This window comes from Nuphar pumila, unplaced genomic scaffold (assembly GCF_984573655.1).
Source record: "Nuphar pumila unplaced genomic scaffold, dmNupPumi1.hap1.1 HAP1_SCAFFOLD_435, whole genome shotgun sequence".
In the NCBI taxonomy this organism is placed as follows: Eukaryota; Viridiplantae; Streptophyta; class Magnoliopsida; order Nymphaeales; family Nymphaeaceae; genus Nuphar; species Nuphar pumila.
The window spans coordinates 1-24,170 of NW_028323344.1; the positions used below are offsets into that span (position 1 = coordinate 1).

A 24,170-nucleotide genomic window follows, 5' to 3' on the forward strand; every position below is an offset into this window, starting at 1 on the left:
GAAGGACTGAGCGGGTGGTTGGTGTGTGAGCAGAATGTTGCTGTGGGCGCGAAAGTGTGGGGGACGGTGATGGAGGTGAGCAGCAAGCGCCTGGTGGTGAGTCTGCCACACGGTCTCAGGGGCCTGGTGGCGCCGGAGGAGTCCTCGGACGTTTTGCGCGCACTGCTCCAGCCGGAGACAAAAAAGGACAAGGCCCTGCAGAAAACCGCGCGCGGTCCGCCCCCCTCCCTCCCGGATCTCTTTTATGTTGGCCAGTTTGTCCGCTGCTCGGTCCTCTCGATCGACGAGGGCCAGCCAGCTGCCAAGGAGACCTCGAAGAAGGGGAAAGCTACCCAGGTGCGATATCCAGACTCCTTTTAAGGAAACAAACGATTAGATTGCCAACAAACGGCTAGACCGCATTCAGATTGCGAACAAACGGTAAAACGGCAACGAACGAATAGAACCGCAGCGATCGTCGCTGCACAAGCCGTTCTTTATGCATGTCAAAAGAAAGCAGGAGGTATGGCCGATCCTTATACAGGTAACCCTTTCCACTTAGCATATGCTGGTGCATGCTGAAGCTGGGCATAGAACAATGTCGGGCAAAGTGAAGTCAGGGTATCAGACACGTCGCGCAGTCGACTAAAACGTAAATCTTGGCACGTCTGGTCGTAGTCGGCGTCCAAGGTAGCAAGGATCTTTTGCAGGATGCGATAATAATGCAGAGTATTTGTCTCGGCATGCAGCCACAACAGGGCATGAATGATGCAGCGAGTGTGATACAGGGCAAGAGCACACCCGGAAAGAAGATGCACCTTACCCTGCGGTTGTCCGAGGTCTGCAAGGGACTGGACAAGAACAGCTTCCCCGTGGGATCGGTCGCACCGGCCGTTGTTCGCACAGTGGAGGACCACGGCTTTGCGCTGGACTTTGGCGTGCCCTCTGTCAGCGGCTTCCTCTTGTTGGCCGACTTCCAGGCCGCCTTTGGCCCGCAGGCCGTGGCGCGGCCGGGCCTGCTGTTGCAAACTGTCGTCAAGGACAGCGGCCGAGGCGGGGGAAACCTTGTCGTGGACTGCGACGCCTCGCTCGTTGCCTCCAAGGTATGGTCTCCAATTTACATTGCACGGCATCTTGTTTTTGATTATGATGATGTATCACTTCGAATGTGCTGTCTTGGATGCTTGTTGCCTTTTCCTGCCATCATCTATGTGATGTCATGATGTATCTGGCCGCGCATTTATGACAGGCTTGCTTGTTCCGACCGCTGAGATTCACTGAGCTGTATCACTTCGATGTGCTCTTGATTGCTTGTTGACTTTTTCCTGCCATTTATGTATGTGAGGTTATGATTATGTATCTTTTTTAAATGCTGCCGCATCCTCACGGACATTTGCAGCTTCAACAAGTACTTGGGAATCAAGTATGCCATTCCTCAAATCGATGCGATGGCTTACAGTGTCACCTCATACCAGTGTCTCTGGTCATCGCTGCCGTCTCCAAAGTATCGTTTTCTGATCACACTGCACAGCATGCTGTTCATTGTTACTGAAATCGATGCGATGGTTCAATCTGCAGACTTTTCAATCAAGGTGTTCTCAAATCAATCTACCTTGCAAAAGGTGTCACTGCATCCAGGTGTTTCTGATCATTGATCATACTGGTTGTCTTTGACAGCTCCGCCACAGTGGCTTCCGCATGCAAATGAGTTCCTGCCCGTTTCTCCCACTTGATTCGTTGCAGCGCATTTGCTCGTTGACTCGCCCCGGCGACTGCACAGCCAGATGACCGCGCTGATTCTTTGAGTGGTGCTGTGCGCAGGTGACAGAGGAGTTTCATGGGATCACGATGTCCAGTCTACTGCCGGGTCAGCTCGTCACTGTGACAGTGCGAAACGTCCTCGCTGATGGCCTCCTCGTATCCTTCCTCAAGTTCTTCCACGGCACAGTCGACCAGTTCCACATGCCGATCCAGGACGTCGGAAAGGACTGGCACTTGGCGTTCAAGGCGAACCAGCGCATAAAGGCGCGCATCTTGTACGTGGACCCCGAGGCGAAAGTGGTCCGGCTCTCCCTCCTCAAAAACCTCATCGGGTACCACTTGCCTGAGGCTATGCCGCTTCTTGGAGACATCTTTGAAGAGGCAACTGTGCTCCGAGCCGACCGCGCCCTTGGCCTTCTCGTCAAGGTGTGCTGCCACTTGCAGCGGTGATGCCCCTGCCGTCGGTAGTATTGCTTCAGTCCTCACAGTCTAGCTTTTGATTTTAAGAAATTGCTTCAACGCGGACCTCAGGCTTCATGCTCAGGGCTGAAATTGTGCATTGCAGGAGTTGCTAGATTCAATCGCAACTTTGGATAAATCAGTGCTACAGACATGTTTGGGCCAATACTCACAAGTCCGAGCTATGCCTGTCTGCAAGGACGTTCTCGATGTTTGCTTGCTTCCTTTGTCTGCTGCTTGGATGCTGAGCTGTCTGGGTGGCACAGGTCCCCACACTGCCAGTGCCCTGCATGGGCTATGTCCACATCTCCAATATCAGCGACGACAAAACAGACACCAACCTGCTGAAAGCCTTCCCCACGGGCGCAGCAGCAAAGGTGCGAGTGATCGGCTTCCGCCCTCTGGACGGCTTGGCCACTCTGACGATGAAGGAGTCAGCCATGACTCAGAACATGGTCTCGTGGAGCACACTGCTGCCGGGCGCGATCATCAACGGCAGCATCCAGAAGGTGGAGGACTTTGGGCTGGTGGTGAGGGTTACCGCAGCGATCTGCGGGGTCGTTCCGCTGACTCACATCAGTGAGGCTGCAGCCCCGAAAAACTTCCGAGCGCGCTTCAAGGAGGGGCAGGTCGTTCGCTGCCGCGTCCTCGACGTCGACTCCACCAACCGCAAGGTCACCCTCACCCTCAAGAGGGGCATCATTGACAGCAAGCTTCCTCCGCTGCTCAGTATGGGAGAAACTCGGCCTGGTGCGCTGCACCCACTCTCTGCGCTCATGTCAAGTGATGCGCCAGAATGGGGTTCAACGCCTCATTGTTGCCCTTGGAAAATCATGCATTTCCGGCATCGCGACCCGCACATTATAGGCGAATAACACAGCTCATATCATCGTACGATTGCTATCAGAAGAGCTCCTTTAGCACAACCTGTCACGGTAGCCTGACTTAGTTCATCTCTCTATCCATGTGTTCATCAAATGTACCTCAACGGGAAAACTGAGGCGAACGCCTGGTTAGTTTTACATACCAGGCGGCCTCACGTCTGCTTTCACCACAGAGGCGAGGTTGCTCCTGGAGATGGCTGATCTGCGAACGCCAAATGTCTCGGACCAGACATTGTGGTGAACAGGCACACATGAATGAATGTGCCACACAGTGCGAGGGACTTTTCCCAGGGCAGCGCTGGCAGAGAAGCCACAGCCTCAGGGCCTCGCATGCGGTGTCTTACTACTTTGCATAAGAACGCGCAGGCACGAGAGCGCACGGCTTTGTCACTGGTGTTACCGACAAGGGCATCTTTGTGGAGTTCTTCAGCCGCGTCAAGGGCCTCGTCGCGACGTCCCAGCTCTCGCTGCCTCAGGGGCAAGCGGTGACTGACGCATACTGCGTCGGCCAAGTCATCAAGTGCACCGTCATCGGCGTGGACGCCAAAAAGGGCCTCCAGCTGTCCCTTCGCGGGAAGGGCGCGCTGGCACTCGAGGGCGAGGCGCCTGTGGCCGACCGCCTCGGGAACATCCAAGTGTGCGAGGTCTTGAGTGGGACCCGAGTTGAACGCATTCTGATGCAGGAGGGTGACTCAGCGGATCCGGTTGCATTGATCCTGTCGGTGAAGAGCGGGTCGCAGTCTGTGGCGGCTCGATTAGAGGTCGCACACCTCTCGGATCACCCCTACGCTGCACAAACCCTGGCGACTGTAATCGAGGCTGGTGTGTTCCGCGCTCAGCAGATATTTTCAGTTTACCAAGTGCCGTGATGCTAAGGCATCCTAGAAAGGGGTTGTAGCCCTGCATGACCAATCTTACTTACCGTAGTCTCAACGAGATGTTTTGGTCCTCCGTCAGCGCATTCTTGCTCTAGTATTTCGTACACTTGGCTTGTCTCGAGGTGCTCACCCTGTCAAGGGTACTCTATGCCAGAGATTGAAACCAACACCAGGGAGTAGGCACGGTTTCTGATAGTGAACAGAGCAAACACAAATGTCAGATCGCGCTTCAGAAGACATGTACAGTTGACCAGAAGACGTTATGCAACGCGGCTTTGAAGGTACTACAGGTACAACACAACTCGTGTTTTGTTCCATTTAATTTCAAGATAAAATAATGGACAAAGAATGGGACGCCACTGGCGAATTGCTGTCCAGACTGCGGTAGTCGAAACCCACAGCAGTTTGATGTCACCAACCCCATCCCCCTGACCTTGCGTGCAGGGTCGGTGCTACCAGAGGTGGTGGTGCTAGAGAGGCGTGAGCAGGCGGGTCTGTTGCTCGTTTCGGCAAAGGCGTCGCTGCTGGCCGCTGCCAAGAACGGAGCGCTGCCAAGCAGCCTATCGGAGCTGACTCATGGCGCGCTGGTGCCGGGCTTCATCGCCAGCGTCACCAAGGATGCCTGCTTTGTGCGCTTTGCAGGGGGCTTGACAGGTCGCGCCGGCCTCCCTCAGGTGTGTGCTGGATTGTTGACTGTCGGCGAATGAGGCGGCAAAGGCCTGTTACCATAGTTCGGTGTTACCGTCGGTGTTGAACCTTGTTTTACCATGCGTCTGGTAACAATAAAAATAGGTCATTGCTACAAAACCTGTACCGGAACTCCCTGCTCTGCACACCTCTCGATGTGTTTGCTGCCTCGCATCTCGTTGACCTCCTGCTGTCTGCATTGCTCTCGGGCTCGTTTGTGACGCACCCTGTGTTCTCTATTCATGTGTGTTGTTGATGGAATGAGAGTGCACCTGCAGGTGGCAGATACTTTTGTCTCGGATCCGTCATCGTACTTTGCTGTCGGGCAGAGCGTGACTGCACAGATCGCCACGGAGAGCATCGCCTCCGGCCGCTTCAGCGTGAGTCTCAAGCCGTCGGTCACTTGCAGTAGGGACGCCACCTTCTTGTTCACACTGTTCAGGTGCGTGGATCAGAGCGATTCAGGGTTGCCTATGCTCATAACGACTGCTATCTGCCTCAGCCCTTGGAAACAAGTATGGAAAGTTGTCGAGATGGGGTGGTTTCCGTGAGCAAGAACCAGAGAATGCTTGCTTCCAAGCCATGATCTCTAGTCCTGGTAACATCATGTGTTTCTTGCAAGTCGATCAAGACGGATGTGGACAGCAAGGAGTTCCAAACACTCTAGATTGCACCCATCAGGGGAGCACTGAAGCAAAAGCATTACAATACATAGTAGAAACAGATACAGCATTCCAACACATCATAGACCGTGTCAGAGGTGTTCCCAGGGAAGACAGGCAAATTGCAAGCTGAAAGAGATCTGGCCCCAATAAGCTGTTCGCAGCCTAGTTCTGAGCGTGTTTCTCTTTTGTTGCATTTCGTTTTCATGGCAAGCTCTTAACCGAGGGATGCTGTGCAGGGATATGAAGCTTGCGAGCGATTTGCAGCCGGACGGCAGCGCAAGTGTGGGACCGGCCTTGGGCTCGCTGGTGGAAGTGACCGCGGACGAGGAGCGCGAGTACGGCTTTGTCTGCGACGTCACCGAGGACGATGACCTCGTCGGCCTCATCACTCCCTCCCACCTCAGCTCAGGCCCCCCCCCTCGGCCTGGCGCCAAGCTCCAGGCCGTGGTGCTGGATGTGCAGCAATGGGATGGCATTGTCGATCTTTCGCTCAAGCAGGTGTGTATTGCGAGCAGTCAAGATTCATGTTCACAAAATCAGGCAACCTAGTAGAGATGATGAACGGGAAAGCATCATGTTCCCAAGGCAGGTGTAGCGCGGCTACACCTTGACATTGTGCATGCACGAAGGTGCCTTGGTGTAGGAATTTGATTGCATAGACGGCACGGGGCTGAATCGCAGTCATGCAGAGTCATCCGCGCCCTACATGTAGCGTTCTCGCTGTGAAGTCATCCACATGTCCAGCTCCTCTTCGCCAGGAGCAGGTAGATCAGCTCCTCGGTGTGCTTGTGGGCTGCAAGTTTGAAATGTTTGTACATCACCAATGGCCTCGACATCGCTCGCACTTTTCCATGCTGTTTCTCACTTTCTCTTCTTGCATTCCGACGTTGCCGACATCATCGGCGTTGGTACCTTTGTTTTGCCCGTGATTGGATTTCCCCAGATTGGATTTCGAGGCCCATTTCTGGCCGGATATTCATGAATTATCAGGCATCTGGACCCGCACATTATACGGTCTGGTAAAGCGCTGTGTTTTGTGTTTGATTGAAAGGCACGTTCGAAGCCGCGGCGGGCCTCCATTGCCCCTTGCGGTCAATAGCGATGCAACAGCAATTGGAAGGGTTAACTGATCGCTTGTGGGCCAGTTCCATGCCTGCTAGTGACGCTTCTTCCCTCGTACATTCACAACATGTGTGCACTTCACGCTACCATGTGCTGTTATCGGTGCATCGTCTACCCCTGAAGTCTCAGAGGGTACCTACATATCAGAGCTCATGCCGCTTTTGTGTTGACTGAAAGTGAGCTTTCCAACACACTATGGTAGCACCATCCCAAGTACTCCTGGAGTTGCCAATGTACATGTGGATGCGGCAGTAAACATGCACGTCATCAACATGGGTGTCATGCTGTGCTTTGCAAAAAGCACGCTTGGTGTCGTTTGCATTGGGTGTGCCCGCCTCGAGACTTAGGATTACAGCAGCCTGAAGGATCAAGAGAATTTCACATCTCCTAGATGGCTTAAAACCCCCCACCCCTTAAAGCTGCAGCTCGCGCGCCTGGCATGCAAGCCATGCTGCTCTCCTAGCACATGAGTGGTTCATGATTCATCGTATCTAGTCAGCTGGCAGCAACGACTCGTGAAGCATAAATCCAAGCTGTTCCCATTTGCACATCCCTCGGGCGAATCACACCCTTGCTCGCTCGCCTTCCCAGCTCCCCACCCACTCCAGCAACACTAGAAGCTGCCTCCAAACGGAGCCGACATAGCGTTGCGCTGGACGAAGTGATTTGTGGGTCCAGATGCCCAAAAAATGCAGATACATGGGGGACAAAAATGGGGTGCGACCCTATTCTGGGAAAGCATTGGCCCGGTCACGGACACCGATCTCGATTCGATGCACTTCAGGTGCTCGTCGACGGCAGCAAGAAGCCCAAGTACCAGAGGAAGCTCGTCAACGCGCTGAGCGTAGGCGACGCAGTGGATGCGATCGTGGAGCTGGTGAAGGAGGACCCAATGTACCTAGTGGCAAGCTTGCCCAACCAAGGGGGCGCGATTGCGTACGCGTCCACCAGTGACTTCAACATCCAGGGCGCCGCTGCGGCCCGTACCTTCCAGCCCGGCCAAAAGATCTCAGCCACTGTCGCCCAGCTGCCGGACATCGCCACACGTTCACGGCTTCTGCTGCACGTTGCGCTGGCCACCGCTGCGCCCAAGGCCCCCAAGGCTCTCAAGGGCAAGGCAAAGCCAGGGTCTGTGGTCACCGCTCGTGTCACCGCTGTGCACGCTATGCACGCTGACGTCCAGATCGGCAAGTATAAGGGACGGCTGCACACCACGGAGGTCCTCGACTTGACCCCAGAAGCGGCCCTTCCACAGGTATGTACTCCCCTTCCTGCTTCTACTCGGTCATGAAGTTCTTCACGCTGCCCTTTGTGAACGCCGTTTTCGCAACAGCACGTGGCGTTGACAAAGACCTGCTTGTACGCGTTCCTCAGATGTGTGTCTCCGTGCAAGCAGGCTGTCACCGACAGCGTACAAGCTGCTCGTACATGCCGTTCAGGTTTAGATGATGATGTATCGTTTTACGTCACTACCGCATCCACATAAACGTTGGCAACTTTAAGAACTATTTTTGGGAATGCTCTCACTCGTAAGAGCATCAGAATTGTGCAGGTTGGCAAGAGCATGCTGGAGGGTCTCAAGCCTGGCAGCGACATTGCAGCTGCAGTGCTCGGCGACGCGGCTGCCACGGGTGCCAAGCAGCACCGCGTGCTTGAGGTCTCTGCGCGTCCCGCCTCGATTCGGTCTGCGCAGGAAGGCAGCCCGGTCGAAGCGAGCGCCACATGGGGAGGGCTCGCCGTCGGCAGCCGCGTGCTTGGTGCCGTCCAAGACGTTGCTGCCGACCACCTCTATGTGGCGTTGTCGCCGAGTGTGCGCGGCCGCGTGCACATCCCTACATGCTTCGTCGGACATCGCGGTGCTCGCCGCGTTCCGCAAGAGCTTTGTGGTCGGTTCTCTCGTCGTGGCAACCGTGCTGCTCGTGGACACGGATTTGCAGCGGCTGGATCTGTCGCTGCTGATGCCCGGGGAGGCCGTCGCTCTGCAGAAGGGCGCTTCAACCCCAAGGTTTGTCCCCCTCTCGCCATGACAGCGCCCTTAGGGCAACTAAAAGCGTCCAGAACGCCCCCGCCCCCTCCTTGACACAAAGAATTTCCCAGTCTCCGGTGCAGGCATGCTTTAGGGCGCCCCGAGTCAAGACCCCTACTCCACTGACCGCCAATATTGCAGTTGAACATTGCCGATCTGCTGCATGCAGCTAGTCGCCTCGATATTGGGCGTTGGCAGTGATGCTTTGAGCTGTTGTTTGTATGCGATGTATCGCATAGAGTCTTCTGTGCAGTCTTTCAGTGCTTGTGTGACGCAGAAAAGACCGCGGTTTTTCCATGAGAGTACGCTTACAGTCGTGATTGTGCAGGCCAACACGCTGGTGATGGGCAAGATAACTGCGATGTCAGGTAGGGGGGTGCGAGTGGCGCTATCCAATGGTGCAGTTGCCAGCGTTGCTCTCACAGATCTGCACGATAAATTCGTCCCCAATGCCCTCGAGGGCCTTGCCGACGGCCTTTTTGTCCGAGGCCGTGTCATTGAGTCGGGGCAGGTGGAGAAAGCAGGCTCCATGCGTTTGTCTTTGAAGCAGTCTGCCGGCGCTGCTCACGCAGGTACGTGTTTGGCAAGTGCATAATCAAACTCTGCTCAACCTGTGCTGAGCAACGCTTATCATATATGATGATGATGCAGATGATGTAATCTTTTACATTCTACCACATGCAACGCGCATTCAATGCTTATGCTCATGTACCTTTTAGCCACATTCCTGCAACCACATGCACATTGTCAACTCCAAGCACCGCTTATCACACACGTAATGCCTATTAATGCTTGTCAAGCACTCAACTAGCACAGGCGATGCCTGCATCATGTGTGTACGACCTCTGTTTCTTCGGGTACAGGGACATCAAGTCTTCTCTCATCAGCTCCTGAATGAATGTGCAGCAGGTCAATCTTCTCAACAACAGACGCACACCAGGCAGTTAGTCAGACAGTGTCCCGGGGCAGAACTTGCATTTGGGCATCAATATTGCAAGGTTTGATCGTCGAGCCTGCCCTTGCAAAGGTTTTGGATCGTGACGCAGGTAATGCATCCGCTTGCCGGTGCGTGTGTTCCTTAGATATCTGCCGTGAATGTGACGGCACCAGAGTCATCAGCAGGGTATGTGGGTATGCAGGTCATGCGCAGCCAGTGGATGGCCCAGAGACGCCTAGCGAGCCAGTCACGCTCGAGAAGGGAGACAAAGTGCACGGCTACGTCAAGTCGGTGCAGCCGGCAGGCAGCAAGGGAGCAGGCGTCTATGTCAGTTGCTCGTCCATTCAGGAAGCCCGCGTCAAGCTGAGTTTGCTGGCGGACCATTTCGTCGACGACCCCGTAACGGCCTTTCCCGAGGGCAAGCATGTCGAGGCGCGCGTTTTGCAGGCATCTGCTGGTCGCATCGATCTCACCCTCAAGTCCACTCAGACTGGCTCGGAGCGCTGGCAAACCCTGAGTGCACTTGCCGTCGGCCAAGTCGTGGCGGGGCGTGTCAAGCGCGTTGAGAAGTTTGGGGTCTTTGTTGACATCGCTGACTCACTTCTGACGGGGCTCGCACACATCAGCGAGCTTGCCGACTCGTTCATGAAGGACCCGGCGTCCAAGTTTCAGCCCGGCAGCTCTGTGCGAGCCATTGTGCTGAAAAAAGACGAAGCGACAGCAAGATCAGCCTTGGGTTGAAGCCTAGCTACTTCACAGACACTGCGACTGTGGCAGGGGATGGCGCTGATGTGGCCAAGGGCGACCTGGAGGGCAACGAGCAGCGTGGAGCAAGCGGGCGAGAGGGGGGGGACGAGGACGAGAATGGCGCTCAAGACATGGATGTCGACGCTGTGATTGCTGCAGCGTTTGATGCATCGTCGGATGAGGACGACTCCGATAACGAGGCGATGGATGTCGATTCGGACGCAGAGGAAGAGCAGGACGATGCGGCCGAGGAGGAAGAGGAGGAGGATGAGGAGGAGGATGAGGAGGAGGAGGCCAGCGAGGACGACGAGAAAGCGGTTCTATCTACTAAAGAAACGCTGCACCGCAGCAAAGACCTTGTCAGTGACGAGGATGACGACGATGGAGACGCATCCGACTCGAGCGAGGAGAGGCTACAAAGCGGCTCAGCCGCAACGACGTCAGCCAAGGGCGATGCATTTGGGTGTGTTGCCATTATTGCTCAGCGCGCTTCCTCAATATGCTGCGATGTTCATCGCACAGTCCACTGCGTGATATATGGATATCCGATCTACCAAGCACGTCCGCTGTTCTTGACATCTCATGATCTTGCCCCTCTGGTCCCCTCGTGACACATGATTATAGGGTTCAGGAGATGCGTTGTGTCGCGGATGTGAACATGCAACAGCAGTTGCCATGACGATGTGCTAGCTTTCCTCTCATTCTTTAGCGCACTCGACATGTGATTTGTTCGAGGTGTTCAAGGTGCCATGAGTGGGATTGAGGAGGGTGGCCCCCATGTCAGCCCCACCTAGTCGTGGAACGCTTGCACGATCTCCAGCACTTGTCATGCTGTGGCAGCAAGTTCTGAGCAGCGCTAGACACATGCAGGTGGGATGCGTTTGCATTGGTGGGTGACGAGGTGGCAGAGGTAGAGGCGACGGAGGAGGAGGCGGACGGCAAAGAAGTCGAAGCGGGCGTCGAAAAGAGCTCGAGAGCAGCACGAAGCCTCTGTGCGGCAAGCAGAGCTTTCCCGCCTGGAGGACTCTGCCCCCGCCAGTGTGGAGGACTTTGAGCGGCTGGCTCTGGCTTCGCCCAGCTCGAGCTTTGTCTGGATCCGCTACATGGCCTTCCTCCTCAGCATGTCTGAAGTGGAGAAGCCCGTGCACTCGCTGAGCGCGCCCTCAAGACAATCGACTACAGTGTGATGCGCCTTGGCTGTGCAGGACAGTCTGGCGGCCACCATTGGGTGGTCATCCTGATTGCATCGTTCATGGCATGGTTGAGGTGTAGCACACGCTTGACGTTGCTTATGTTTGTTTAAAGAAAAGCTGGTGTCTGCTAGCTCACAAGCATCCACAGCAATTGCTACTTGTTCTGGCTTTTTGGATGATTGCATACATCATGTATAGGGCTGTAGAAAAGCGTAGTTGGCTGCCCATTTGTTGGATCAGAACGTACGTGTTAGATAACAATAAGCAACATTTCTGGTACCAGATATACGCTCTTGTACTGGCTTACATACATGGGAGAAGCGTCTGAAAGTGCACTGCCGGACCCCCTTAGGTGCTGATGTGCTCACTCCGATGTCCTCTGCTTGCAGGGAACAGCACGAAAAGTTCAACGTGTGGCTCGCATATCTCAACCTCGAAAACACGTTTGCTGAGAACCCTGAGGAGGCAGCTTCCGCGCTGCTGCAACGGGCCCTGCAGTACAACGACGCTAAGCAGATGTACCTTGCAGCGACAGACACGTTTGAAAACACGCACCGCGACGACCTTGCCGCCACGTGCCGCAAAGCGATGTGCCGAAAGTTCGGTGGCTCCTGCAAAGTGTGGCTTAAGGCGTTTGAGCACATGGTCAGAAGCTCCAAGGACCCTAAAACAATACTGGAGCGAGCGACAAACTCGCTGCCGACGCGCAAACACGTCAAGTTCCTCTCGCGTGCTGCCCTGCTGGAGCTCAAGCAGGGTTCGCAAGAGCGGGGGCGAGCTATGTTTGAGGGCTTACTGCGGGCGTATCCGAAGCGGACTGACTTGTGGGGGATTTACATAGACCAAGAGATCCGCTTGGGCGACCAAGCATCGATCCGGAACTTGTTTGAGCGCGCGATTCATTTGCAGCTGCCCGCAAAGAAGATGCAGTTCTTCTTCAAGCGCTATGTTGCGTATGAGGTTGCACATGGCACGGAGCAAAGTGTTGCCTACGTAAAAAAGCAGGCGATGGGGTACATTCAACAAGGCCTGAAGTAGCGGCACACACATGTATAGGGAGTTCGTGGGCTGGATGGATCGATTGCACGACAGCAAGGGCCCCTTTCACTTCTTTGCTGTATCTAGGTCTTGCGTTTGTCTTGCCTGTCTGGTGCAGTCAAGCATTGATGTAAATGTAATGTGGAGTAGACCAACAGGGCACGTTGTTATGTCCACAACGAGGGAGTGTTGATTATGCCGCTCGGCGCATGAAGCAATTGCAAGAACTGCTTGCATACACAGGCAGGTCATGATCATTCAAAAACGAAAGTTAATTTCACTATCGTACTATCAGATACAGTCCAGGCTGTAAAAATTCATTCTTGCAATTGCAGTTGAAACAAATGCTACAAATTTGAGTTGATCAATGATGATTAATGCCGGCAAACACGCGGGGCCAGCCAATCATGGGTGCTTCTCTTGCAAAGTCCATGACTTTTGCTGTGAGACACTTGGCACAATTGTGGTTGGCAGGAAATCGCTACTGCGTTCAACATTCTCCCATGCAAAGTCAAATGTTGATGGCATGCCATTGTGGCTGACTTCCTCGAAGTCGTCCCAAGAGAATGGCGGCTGCTCATCAGTAGTTGGCCCATTGATGATGGCTGCTTTGAAGTCCAAAGCCCATTCATAGCTGGTTACCTGCACCCTCACATTGTTACGGTTATGTAGCCAGACACCCGATATTAGACACTTGGCCGAAGCAAAATGATGCGTGACAACATTTTTTTCTATATTGGACTCAAGTATTAGATAAAGAAATTCGGGATTAATAGACCTCTAGGTACCCCAAAAGACCGTAACCGGCCAACAATCTAATTCACCACGGGATGCTGGTCTCTCTCATTGCTGCATGGCGGAGGTTCAAGAAGTAGCCACAGAGATAGCAATGATAGGGTTCAGATAGTGCCTGCCGTGATACGCACACGGTACGAGCATGAAACCAATCTCACTACACAGGTACCACATATACATCATTGCGCAAATGCGATATACAGCACGAGGATGAGCAACATTGCCGTCTGGAAAAGGCAAGAGTGGGCTGTCTTGACTATGGAGAAAGACCGGTCTCGAGCATTTCTTGCGAGGAGGGGCTCAACGCACCTTGGAGTCAGTGCAGCCATCAGGGGTGGGTTCGTTGGGGTCCAGGTCAAATCGAGCGCACAAAGCATCACCGGGGCCTGAGAGGGAGTAGCTGTCGTTCTGCCACTTGTTGTACCGCATGAGGCGCTTCAGATCGTCGAGGCTGGCAACTTGTCCGGCATCCCGCCGAAACATGTTGGCCCGTACTGCACTCTGGTAGCTCAGGCCTGGTACCACCTTGTGCAGCCCCTTCTGCTTTGCAACTGCAATCATGATGTTGAAGCCGCTCTTTTCGTAGATCTCCCTGCTCATCGCACATGCCCGGTGTGGGTCCTGAGATCGTGAGCGAACCACAGGTGTGGCAAGCGAAAGATAATGTGGACTGCCTTGACGCGCTCTTAGAGACTGTCTGTTATCAGTGTACTATAAGACGGCCATTCAATCGGGCAATATTGCGACCCCCATGGCAAGCACAAGAGTGTGAACCATTGGCCAATTGTGTATGCACCACAGCCGGATGGTGGCTGACAAAGCAGCCAAGCTTCTCATCGAGAGTTGGGGCAGCTGTCGCCTGCAACCGCTAGTCCACTCTCTGCCTATCTGGCAACCGAGCAGCATGCGCTGACACGGCATGCAACTCATGCATTGCGGAGATATCGAGAGCCAGGGAAGTGGCTGGAGGGCAGGATAGAATATGGTGCATCGCCCCGCATCTATGGGGTCCACTCGTGCATAAGGGTGCATGTCATGTACTGAACAAGGATACCATATTATATCAATACTGTAATCGCGGACTGGTGTCTATATATCTATCACACGTCATTCCTATCTAGACCGAATTTTGAAACCGAACCGCGACACGACCAATGCACAAAACGATCCGAAACCGATTGCGATTTGCAGATCATACATTGTTCTTACTAGTTGTATCACCGTTCTATGGATTGTCATTTCTGAGGCAGAACGGCATCCATCCGAATCGAGCACTATCTGCAACAACAGAAACAACTTCTCTGTGAGCTTCGCAGTTAGATACCGAGCACGATTCCATACAGATGAGGCTTTCATGAACATGTTCTGACGTGACTGGTTCGAAATCCCAAAACCGTGCAATGCGATGCGAGTTGCAATGCGTTGAAATTCGTAATATTACACCGGATCCGAACAATGTCGATCACAATGTCGACAAGTGATGGCGTTCCGTTCACGGAACATGTCATGCAACCCAAGCGATTCGAATCAATGGAATGATCATTGACATCGGCATAGCGAAAACTTGGGGGGCCCGGGAGGGGCGCCTCAACTTGTATATAAAATAAGGCCCTGCTGGAAGACCCCCTCGACTCTCTAGACGATTCCGCCTTGCTCAGAGCACCGCCGACCGCCAAACAAATAGCGTTCGTTTCAGAGTCTTCGTAGCTTTCGATACGTCTTTTTAGATTTGCGTTCGGCCACGGGATCTTTCGGGAATTGAAGCAGACGTATTTTCGAGCCTTCCATTCGCCGTAAATGAATTCGCCGTAGAATCATGTAGGTTCTTGTTACAGTTGAGATGCGTTTATCAACATCTGTGCAAAACGAGTTGCTTTTCTACTTCAAAACAACCTTACACGATGCAGAGATGCATGGTTTCCTCGCGTTTGTCTTGTCTATCTCAGAAGAAATGCTGATTGAAGCCCTCCGGGCGGGTTAATTGGGACGGCATTAGCGTCGACTTTTGCGCCTTGACTCCCGACTGATTTCAAGTTTTCGTCGAGACTTGCTGCTACCCAAGGAGGGCTCACCTGTAGTATGGCACATTGTACGACGGCCAGTAGCCACGCTCTAGCTGCCTCGTCAGGTCCGCCCACTTGACCAAACCCGGAATCTGCTCCACAACGGTCAGCATGTGGCGCTTCAGGTTGCTCCCTCGTTCGAATCGGTTCAAGTCCACTACCATGTACCTGGAAACAGACAATATTGCTCCTTGTGCATTAGGGCTGGCCACGCGAGCATCTGCGGCATGGGTATTGAGTACAGGTGGCGTGAAGTCAAGTGAGCCTGGTTTGGAGGGCTCTGACAAACGGTGGATTGAGATCCAAAGTATCCTCATGATCGTGGAGATGAGGATGGAATGATGCATTGCTCAACAGATTACAGGAACTGATCAGGCTATATGAATATCTTCAGAGCGAACACAAACAGGCTTCATAACCACCTGCTTTTGATATCAACTTGCTCGTGAACGTTCAATTGTCGGAATGGGTACTGATGATGATGTTGTATCTTTTAACACTACTGCATCCACATGGCTATTGGCAACTGGGTACTACTGCAATCAATCTACGATGGCAGCAATGTGAGGATCTTGCGCCTGGAAGAAAGGCTCGACGATGCAATATTGGCCGCTTCACCACTTGTGATGGCCCCTTTGGTTGGGCAAGTGACGCGAGCTAGATACACTAGTATGCATGCAAGGCGCACCACAAGAGCAAAAACGATTGCCATCGCTGCTTTGCGTCCGTCAACCATTGTCAGGTGCCATCTCATCTTTCAGCTTTGGTCGCACCAGAGGTCAGAATGCATGCGGGACGCAATGCCCATGAAAATCAAAATCGAGGGCGGTATATGCTATGACGTAATCCAAAACCCTGGTACACATTCCGTAGAATCTGTACATAGTTGGGATGCGAAGGTGGAGCGCACTGGTTGTTGTATGTCCCCGAGTTCTTGCGAGACAGCACGCTGGCCCACTTCTTGCCCGAGGTACCGAGAACATTGGCCACTCGCACGCGCATCCACGCAGGAACGCTGTGCTTGCTGATTTTGTCGTAGAGATGCAGATCCAGGACAGGGTTCGTCGTCTGCAGTACGACGCGGTTGCGGCCGAGAATATAGAAGTCGTCCAGCGATGAGAGCATGCCTGGGTACGACGAAAAGGACGCTTGGCCGTTCCCATCGGACAGCGAAAAATTGTAGTTCTTCCAGATGCGCGTCATGCTTGCGTACGTGTACCTGAGCGCAAGCACTTGTCGTCCATTGCCTTCTCAGCATATATTGCCACCGCAAAAAGTGTGAGTTCTTCTCTGCGTGGATTGCTGACAGTCGCTGGAGTGTGCTGTTGGAGGCCTCTGCAGATTCTCCACTTCAGCAACAATTCAACTTCTTTGGTGTTGATGACAGCAGACAGCTGCGTGTTAACGCGCTCCAGCTCCTCTCAGTTGGCCGTTTTGCTCATGCAGATGCTGCGCATGAGTCAGCAATGAGTCAGAGCTGACGCACCATGAGGTGTGGCCCATCCACACGTCGTCCAGGTTACCTGACATCTTGACAACTGCGCTGCAGTGCCCCATGGAGTTGATTTTGTGCAGTATCTGCTCACTGCTCGTCGTGTTCATGTCGATGCCCCCGTGCCGGCTAGAAGCGCTGCGGGTGTCAGCCTTCAGGGCCTTCATCAGGCTGTTGGCATCCCCTACACAAAAATGCCCCCAACACTTCAGCCGGCAGCACAATGACTACACACAGAGAGTCAGTCTCTGTGTGCAACATGTGCATTTTCTATTAAACTTCTATTCAACTTGCGGATGGAGGCAACCATGCCCAGCTTGCAAAAGCAAGCAATGGCTTGTCTCAACTCAATCTGAGCAGTGCTCCACACGGCGCTTCTTTTCACTGTGCTAGGTACCTGCTGACTCAAGAAATGATCGAGCACTTGGCACAATTGATGGCATGAATCACGCGATATTCAGCAGGAAAAAAAAGCCTTGATGCACAATGGTGTGCATGCTGTACCACTTCTAGCTGGACGGCATAGTTTGGCACACAGAGACTGGCCGGTAAGTTGAACGAGGGCATCCTGCTTGTCAGATGACTTGTCAGCAACCTGGTCACCCTGACAATCTTCTCAATTTCGAGGTTTCCAGACCCCGGCGGCCCAAAGGCTTTAATGGCACTGAGATGATGGGTGGTAGGAGAAGTTGAGCAACATCTCCAACAAGGATGGAGCAAGGATGGAGCACCTTACCAAAGCCGTTGAGCAGGGAACCAAGCATACCAAAGCCGTTAACAAGCATGGAGCACCATACCAAAGCCGTTGAGCAGGGTAAAGTCCTTTCGCGCGAGCGTGGGGAACCGTCGCCCCTGAGCAGCCGCAGTGGTGTAGCCTGCAATGAAGCCATCCAGTTGGGACTGCACTGCACCCAAGGAATGGTAGTAGCGGGACTTCTTCCTTGCCACCTTCCGTGCCACCCATGCATCCATCTTTGCCAGCCTGCAAGGAACGGCGTCAAACGTCATCATCAGAACTTCCCCTGCACGCCGCATAATGATGTATCTGTTTACAACGATTTCGCATCCACATGTGTTTGCATAATGGTTGGGGGCGGCCAACGCAAACGTTGCCATGATCATCCAACCATTGGCAGCATGCTCTGCATGATGGTGATGTGGCTTTTGAGCCGTGGCTCTTGCTCTTATCTGTGTGATACAATGACGTATCTTTTGCCCCCACTACCGCATCCACGTGGACACTGGCAACCCCAAGTACTACTTGGGAATCAGTGTTACAATTACCATCACCTGAAGCAAGCATACCTGGATCAGCCTGATTTGGCATAACCTGACCTGACATGCCTGCATGTCTGCATTATGCACACAACTGCCGAGCTTTGCATGCCATGCCATTGTCAACGCTGCTTTGCCATTGTCAAGAAGAACTTTGCCACGTGCCCCACAGTCAATGAAGCACCGAGACACTCATATCGTATTTCTGAAGACCTGCCCTAATGGCAGGGACACCTTGTCAACAAGGGATCATACGGCATACTATTTTGACCAGATACGATGCGGCCGGATACAATGCGAATTTCCGAGGCCAATCAGCTCCCGACCCCATATATCTAGCACAATAGCTTTGGACGCACCATTTCATGATCGCATTGACGGTGTCGCCCACACCACCCCCAAGGCTCCGACAATCTGCACCACGCGCTTGCGGCAGAGGTAAGCTTGCATTGCTGCCGGTTTGCACTGACCTGCGGCACTCCAGGCTGTCCTCAACATCCCAAGGATCCTCCTTCCCACATGCAGCTGTGCTTGCTTCGTCCTTTTCATCGTCGTCTTCGCGATCCTCGTCCTCTTGGTCACCATTGTCGTCATCGTCATCATCCTCCAGCTGCTTGGCCAGATTTGGCAGCAGGCATCCTGAATCAGCCTCCACCGCACATTCCTTCTCCAGCCATGCTTTCATGTTGTAGTAGTGATCAAACGTGGCGCCTGAACGAGATGAAATGTCAGCGCCCGTATGGCAGCTACAAAGGGGTATGTTGAGCTATCTGGGTAATGCAAGCCTTGTCGTGGGGCAGAGACGTGCATTGTAAGTGTGAAGTTGCCGGCGGCAATTGGTGGGCCAGGATTTCCGCGAGGCATGTCACACCGGCAGCGGCGTCGCATATTCGACTGTTACAGAGAGGAGCTATTTTTCTTGCATGCTTTTCCGCTGTCAGCCGGTGCCTCCTTGTCAGTGCGCCTTCTGTTTGATCACGTGCTAGCGATCAGCGCAAGTCATGTCCTCGAAGAACGGAGGTATGAAGAATGGCACATCATAACTGTTGATTGGACTGCGTTAGCGATTCCGCGAGCGAGATCACCTTTGCAACGGCAGACGATCAATTCCAGTTTTGGCAAGAGGGGGGCAACACAATTCGACAGTTTTGAGAGAAAGTGACGTACGAGCTGTCAGAACACCCTCCACGTACCCTGCGGCCTTCATCTGCGTGAAGTCGCTGTAATCGCCATTAGTTTGCACACTGAGGATGCTGAATCCGCTGGGATGGCCGTCGCTTTTCTCATAAATAGCTTTTGCTGGCGCTGCTGCAAGCAATCGTTGTACGTCAGCTGGAAATAGGACAGTCGTTCCTTGCACCAGACGCGTGCATTACCATCGTACCATGATATACATCACTATCACATCCTGCGCTATCACAGTTCGCGAACGACAGACCCCCTTGGTCATCAATTGTAACATAGCCATACAGTCTCCATGTTGTTTCATCAACCCTTGGCAAGTCAACCGCCCTTATACATGCAATAATATTCCACAGCAATACTAGTACTGCTTGTAAAGATCGGCTTGACCGTGCCACTGGTAGACTCAACATTGCGCTGTTCGGCACCAAGCAATACAAAACCCTACGTCCGAGTGCGCGTGGCAGCAGGTCTTTGACTGTGCACGGCGCATTCCGGTGCGACATGCAAGGGGCCAGTCACATCCTCGCAGGCTCAACAGCGTCTCTCGAGCAAATGGTGTTCTGAAAAGTATGCAATAGATGTGATGGCGGGACAGTTTCCCGGGAACGAGCGCTCTTCAGCGATGCAGACAGGCAGGCAGAAAAGGCATCGTACAATGCGGACGAACGGAAGTGCGCTGAAGTACCTGAAAACGCAGTGCTTTCAGATATCCGCGAATGTCCCCTTTCTCAGTGTGATGTGCGCGCACAAGCATTTTGATTTGTGCTGCTGTAGATACGTTCCTTGGTGGCGGTGTAAGCGTGAAGTCTCTGGAATGGTATTCAAATTTCGTGGACTGTTTCGATGTCAGCGAAGCATGCGGTATTGGATGGAACGGCCCCTTTGTGTTCAGGAGGTATCGTAATGTAGAGACAGCACTTTTGACAAAGTATCCACAGCCATGCAGAGGATTTTTGGACAACCTGGGAGTAGTAATACCGGTTACATTTATCAAGACAAAGTTATCGCTTTCGACCAGAACAAGGTGGCGCTGCGCCTTCGACCTGGAGAAGATGTGGTTCTCGAGATGGTGCGCGTTCCAAAGATAGCCATGGTCAGGTCACCTCCATCATGAGGAATGTGGTCGTTCTCTGAAGCTTGCAGTGGAGAGGTTTTTTGGCATGTATGGTTGCGTTGCAATGCCGCTTGCTGTTGACGAGGTAGACTGGTGCAGTCATTCGTCGAGGATACAAAGGCAGCAAAGGGTGAGAAAGGACGGATAATGCTCACAACGTTGCGTGTGATGTGGGTGAGCCACCAGATGTCGTCCATAAACCTTGCAATTGGCTTGGGAACAATACAAAGACTGGACTACAAGGGCAGCGTAAGCACGCGAGGTGCGATGCCACACACAGCAGAGGACTTGTCACCGCCAAGGCCTTGTCAGAGGCCTTGTCGTGCACAAAATGATGATCCTGTTTGTGCTGAGAAGTCACCCTCAACCACAAACCAAAACAAGTGTGCCCGCCCAAAAAACGGCGGCGATGACAACGGGCGAGACAGCGGAGCTGATGTCGCGCCTACACGGTAAATGGTAAGTGGCACCCTCAACCAAACTACTCATTGTTGGGGGAACTACTGCAGAGGGTTACTGGAGGGGTACCACAGCCCTCCATTGGTAAACTACTTGGGCTCGTGCTTTCATACTGGTTTCGTTTACCCTGGAAGAGGCTCTTGAGACGCTCGACTGGGGGCGACTGATTCGGAATTTGCGTCTTGACAATTGAAACACTACATGACACACGGTAGGTCAGGGTATCAGACGCCCTCGACCCATGGTAACAAGTTCGACCAAGGGTCGGTGGTTTCAAGGGGGTGTGGGGTCTGGTTTCGGGTCAAATTTTACATCGCCCTGACTCCCACCCCCCTTGGAAACCCCTGACCCCGAATGCAGTGTCCTGAGGTAGGGTAGATCATTAAAGCCCGCATCCAACCATCATCGCAGAAAATGCGCAACTTTACATGTATTTCGTTGTCTGCTTCATTCTATGGTTACTGTGGGGGCCTTCAGCTGAGTTAGGTGCGTCGGGAGCTCAAACTTCATGTCCAAATGATAGCGGCCTGGAGGGGGTAGGGGGTTGAGGGTCATGTTTCAAGCCGCCTGACCCGAGCACCCTCTCCTCCGAACAATTTGCGGGTAAACGGGCAAGGTGTCAAGTTCAGGCACTGAGGCAGGACCCCCTGAACTACCGCATGTCACAACGTTTTTCATATGCTCATATATACACGGTCAACTGCTCTTGGAGCAACCTAACGAAGGCCAGGACGTTTTTTATTGTCTCGCCGGCTCAGGAAAGATCAGGACCAAAGCACAGGCCGCATGCCTTTCTTATGAACCCCTCCCCGGTTTCAGACCCATGAGAATGAGATCAGGGTTAACGTTATGTATCATGAACGGGATAACCTCACACGTATCATCAACGCACGTTCATGCTCTGTGCGAAGGCTTCCCGGGAAGGCAGGGTAAGTCAGCGGCAAGCACCTATCTTGCAGATCATTCATCCGCGAACACAACCCAAGCGGAAGACAACGTGCGCACATCTCGTGTGAGGGTGTGCTTGTTAGTTGGACTTTTGAAACTTGTGTGCGGGCAAATTACGCTCGAAAAATTGGAGTCCATCATGCGACATGACGTAGCGGTTTGCCAGACCGAGCAATCTGCAGATTCAAATGCCTGAAATGCATGAATAGTTGGGACGGAAATGGGGGCCGAACTCTATTTTGGCAAAGCACTGGGATCGATTGTGCGCATCCAACTCACCCATTGTCGGCACTGAGAATTGTCTGTTTCCTTGAGGCTGTGGGCTGGTGGTGCAGACGTCAAGCCTGTCTCGCTGCTGACCAGGCACAAGCAGAACAGCTTTGAATTCATTTTCACAACGGAGACCCAAGAGCAGGCAGAGCAGCTGCTCAATGTCTTAGAGAACCTCAAGGCCACATACTTGTCGACATCCTTCTACCGGGAGCTTCGTCTTCGAGGTAACATCTCTGTGAAACTGCGCAAGCAGACATACTAGGATGTTGTCATTTCCGGTGTTCAGCTTTCCATCTCATTCCTGGACTGTCGTTTCCGAGAGTGACGGGACACAGACTGGTCAAACCCCACCAGGGCAGGACCTCTCTTGTACACTGGCTGAGCATCTTCTTTGACCTGACTGGAGCTTCTCAAACAGGTCAAGTCCTCTCGACCACATATCCCATACTTTTCCGTGATTTTTAATGGGTTTTCATTGCATAAAAATGATATTGTACTGTTACTGAATCTCCTGCATGCACGGGCATCTTGGCAACTTAAGTGCGGCTTGGGGATCTGTTGCAGGGCAACCATGCAATGGCACGCATTTCTGTATGCATTGGTGTTCTCAACAAGTGCTCGTAGTTTCTCATGTCCATGAGGATGCGGTAGTGCTGTAAAACTACATTGTCATCATTGGTGATGATGCCAATCCCTGACTTGTCATGCTGAGGTTGCAGCAAACATCACGGTTACCAGTAAGGATGGGCAGGCACGGGATCTCATCCTCCTTGCAGACGAAGAGGTGCACGACAGGATAGCAGGTGTCATGAACCTATCTCAGGAGCACGGTCAGATCGGCACCATGTGGATCACCAATATTCGGGTCGCTTGGGCTGCAACTCTTCAGGACAACTTCAACTGCTCACTGCCATACTTCCAAGTACGGACCTTGAACGCCATTCTCATCTCACAAAGCAGGCTATTGTGATCCAGCCGTGCTCCTCGGATGAGAAACAAGCACGTTACTTGGCCCACGACCAACTCCCAAGTTGCACTTGGAGTTGCCATTGTCCGTTGGATGCTGTAGTACTGCAAAGAGATACATGATCATAGAGTGACCTCATAAAGTGGACCTAAACTGGGATAAAGGACCAAGATATCCGTCGATAAGCTGGTCGCATGGTCAGTCATTTGTGTGCATACAGATTCTGAAAAAAGCGAAGAAGCCATGAGCGAGCATCGGTCGCCACAAGGGTAAGAAATCAAATATCTGGCAAGGCAATAATGACCGACATGACATGGAGGAAGAAGACTTTATGTTGATTCATTATGTGGCCGTGACCGTTTGACAGGTGTATGTTGACCGGGATCAAGATGTAGATAGTTTCGGCAGTTCCATATTGCCCCTGCCCTCATCCCTGGAACTATCCATGATGTTACCTGAAATTGCGGCATTCTGGTATTTATTGGTTTTGCATTGCGTGCAGCTCAAGACAGCGCGTACACGGTCCTCAAAGTTTGGGACCGTCATGGTGTTGGAGACGCATCCGGAGACAGGCAGATACCTTTTGGGGTTCCAGGTGGCACCAAAGGAGCGATTGAATGAGGTCGTCAACAAGATCGACCTCCTGCTGCAGATGCACATCGCCAACCCCATCTCCGGCATCAACGCTGCCAATATCAGCGATGTCCAGGGCCTGAGCCATGAGGCACAGGATGTTCTCAACCAAGAGTGCGCTTCTGCCACGAAGCAACTTTGTGTTACTACAAGCTATCCGACAGGTGCACCTGGCCGAAGGCACCGCCGTGATGCTTCACTGCCATTTATACACTGAAGGTCGAGCAAGTGTAGCACGCGCATGTGGACTTGAGATCGATTTGCAGGCACTGTGTATGCTCTTGACAGTGGTTCATGCGATGCAGAAATGACATGAGCTTGGAGAACCCCATCCCTGGTGATGCTTTGGCGGCGTATTACGCAAACGGCACGAAAGGGAGTGATGAAGACCCTGTATTTGACCGTTACATCGGCTTGTCAGTGGAACCAATGCCCCAGGAAGTAGACATGCAGTCACTGTGGAGTGTGTTGTAAACGCCATTGAATGTCGATCAAAGCATTGACTCTGCCTGGTATGTCGAATGCCAAAGGGCTCCATCCACTGTTACGTTAAAAAGTTCACATACAGCTCATTGCATGGAAACAGCAGC

At 52.9% G+C, this 24,170-nt stretch overlaps 3 protein-coding genes and 1 pseudogene across 3 annotated transcripts; 3 read left to right on the forward strand and 1 right to left on the reverse strand.

Annotated features, from left to right (window-relative positions):
- The first annotated feature begins 1,827 nt into the window (after positions 1-1,827).
- On the forward strand, positions 1,828-6,025 carry LOC149810233 (rRNA biogenesis protein RRP5-like). The gene is made up of 10 exons (XM_089994343.1): positions 1,828-2,166; positions 2,306-2,410; positions 2,466-2,949; positions 3,450-3,943; positions 4,135-4,251; positions 4,309-4,635; positions 4,927-5,056; positions 5,151-5,427; positions 5,550-5,811; positions 5,957-6,025. Exons 1-10 carry the CDS (start codon positions 1,828-1,830, stop codon positions 6,023-6,025), a joined length of 2,604 nt encoding a protein of 867 aa, XP_089850469.1.
- A 5,685-nt stretch (positions 6,026-11,710) lies between these two features.
- LOC149810234 (rRNA biogenesis protein RRP5 pseudogene) lies at positions 11,711-12,376 on the forward strand (annotated as a pseudogene).
- A 405-nt stretch (positions 12,377-12,781) lies between these two features.
- LOC149810235 (uncharacterized) lies at positions 12,782-13,771 on the reverse strand. The gene is made up of 2 exons (XM_089994344.1): positions 13,481-13,771; positions 12,782-13,018 (listed from the first exon to the last, which is right to left on the reverse strand). Exons 1-2 carry the CDS (start codon positions 13,769-13,771, stop codon positions 12,782-12,784), a joined length of 528 nt encoding a protein of 175 aa, XP_089850470.1.
- A 5,998-nt stretch (positions 13,772-19,769) lies between these two features.
- On the forward strand, positions 19,770-24,054 carry LOC149810236 (uncharacterized). The gene is made up of 7 exons (XM_089994346.1): positions 19,770-20,003; positions 20,133-20,279; positions 20,400-20,562; positions 22,043-22,204; positions 22,700-22,902; positions 23,450-23,694; positions 23,886-24,054. The coding sequence occupies exons 1-7, from the start codon at positions 19,770-19,772 to the stop codon at positions 24,052-24,054; spliced, it is 1,323 nt and encodes a 440-aa protein (XP_089850472.1).
- Positions 24,055-24,170: the final 116 nt, after the last annotated feature.

What these genes read in the sequence shown, in the direction of transcription:
- LOC149810236 (XM_089994346.1), top strand. Translation starts at nt 19,770, where the DNA reads ATGGCGGGACAGTTTCCCGGGAACGAGCGCTCTTCAGCGATGCAGACA. An exon ending in GCGTTCCAAAGATAGCCATG is followed by an intron (nt 20,280 to 20,399) that starts GTCAGGTCACCT and finishes AGACTGGTGCAG; the next exon opens with TCATTCGTCGAGGATACAAA. An exon ending in GCTCACTGCCATACTTCCAA is followed by an intron (nt 22,903 to 23,449) that starts GTACGGACCTTG and finishes CATTGCGTGCAG; the next exon opens with CTCAAGACAGCGCGTACACG.
- LOC149810233 (XM_089994343.1), top strand. Translation starts at nt 1,828, where the DNA reads ATGTCCAGTCTACTGCCGGGTCAGCTCGTCACTGTGACAGTGCGAAAC. An exon ending in CCCTTGGCCTTCTCGTCAAG is followed by an intron (nt 2,167 to 2,305) that starts GTGTGCTGCCAC and finishes TGTGCATTGCAG; the next exon opens with GAGTTGCTAGATTCAATCGC. An exon ending in GTCGCGCCGGCCTCCCTCAG is followed by an intron (nt 4,636 to 4,926) that starts GTGTGTGCTGGA and finishes GTGCACCTGCAG; the next exon opens with GTGGCAGATACTTTTGTCTC.
- LOC149810235 (XM_089994344.1), bottom strand. Translation starts at nt 13,771, where the DNA reads ATGAGCAGGGAGATCTACGAAAAGAGCGGCTTCAACATCATGATTGCA. An exon ending in ATGGCTGCACTGACTCCAAG is followed by an intron (nt 13,019 to 13,480) that starts GTGCGTTGAGCC and finishes GTGAGGGTGCAG; the next exon opens with GTAACCAGCTATGAATGGGC.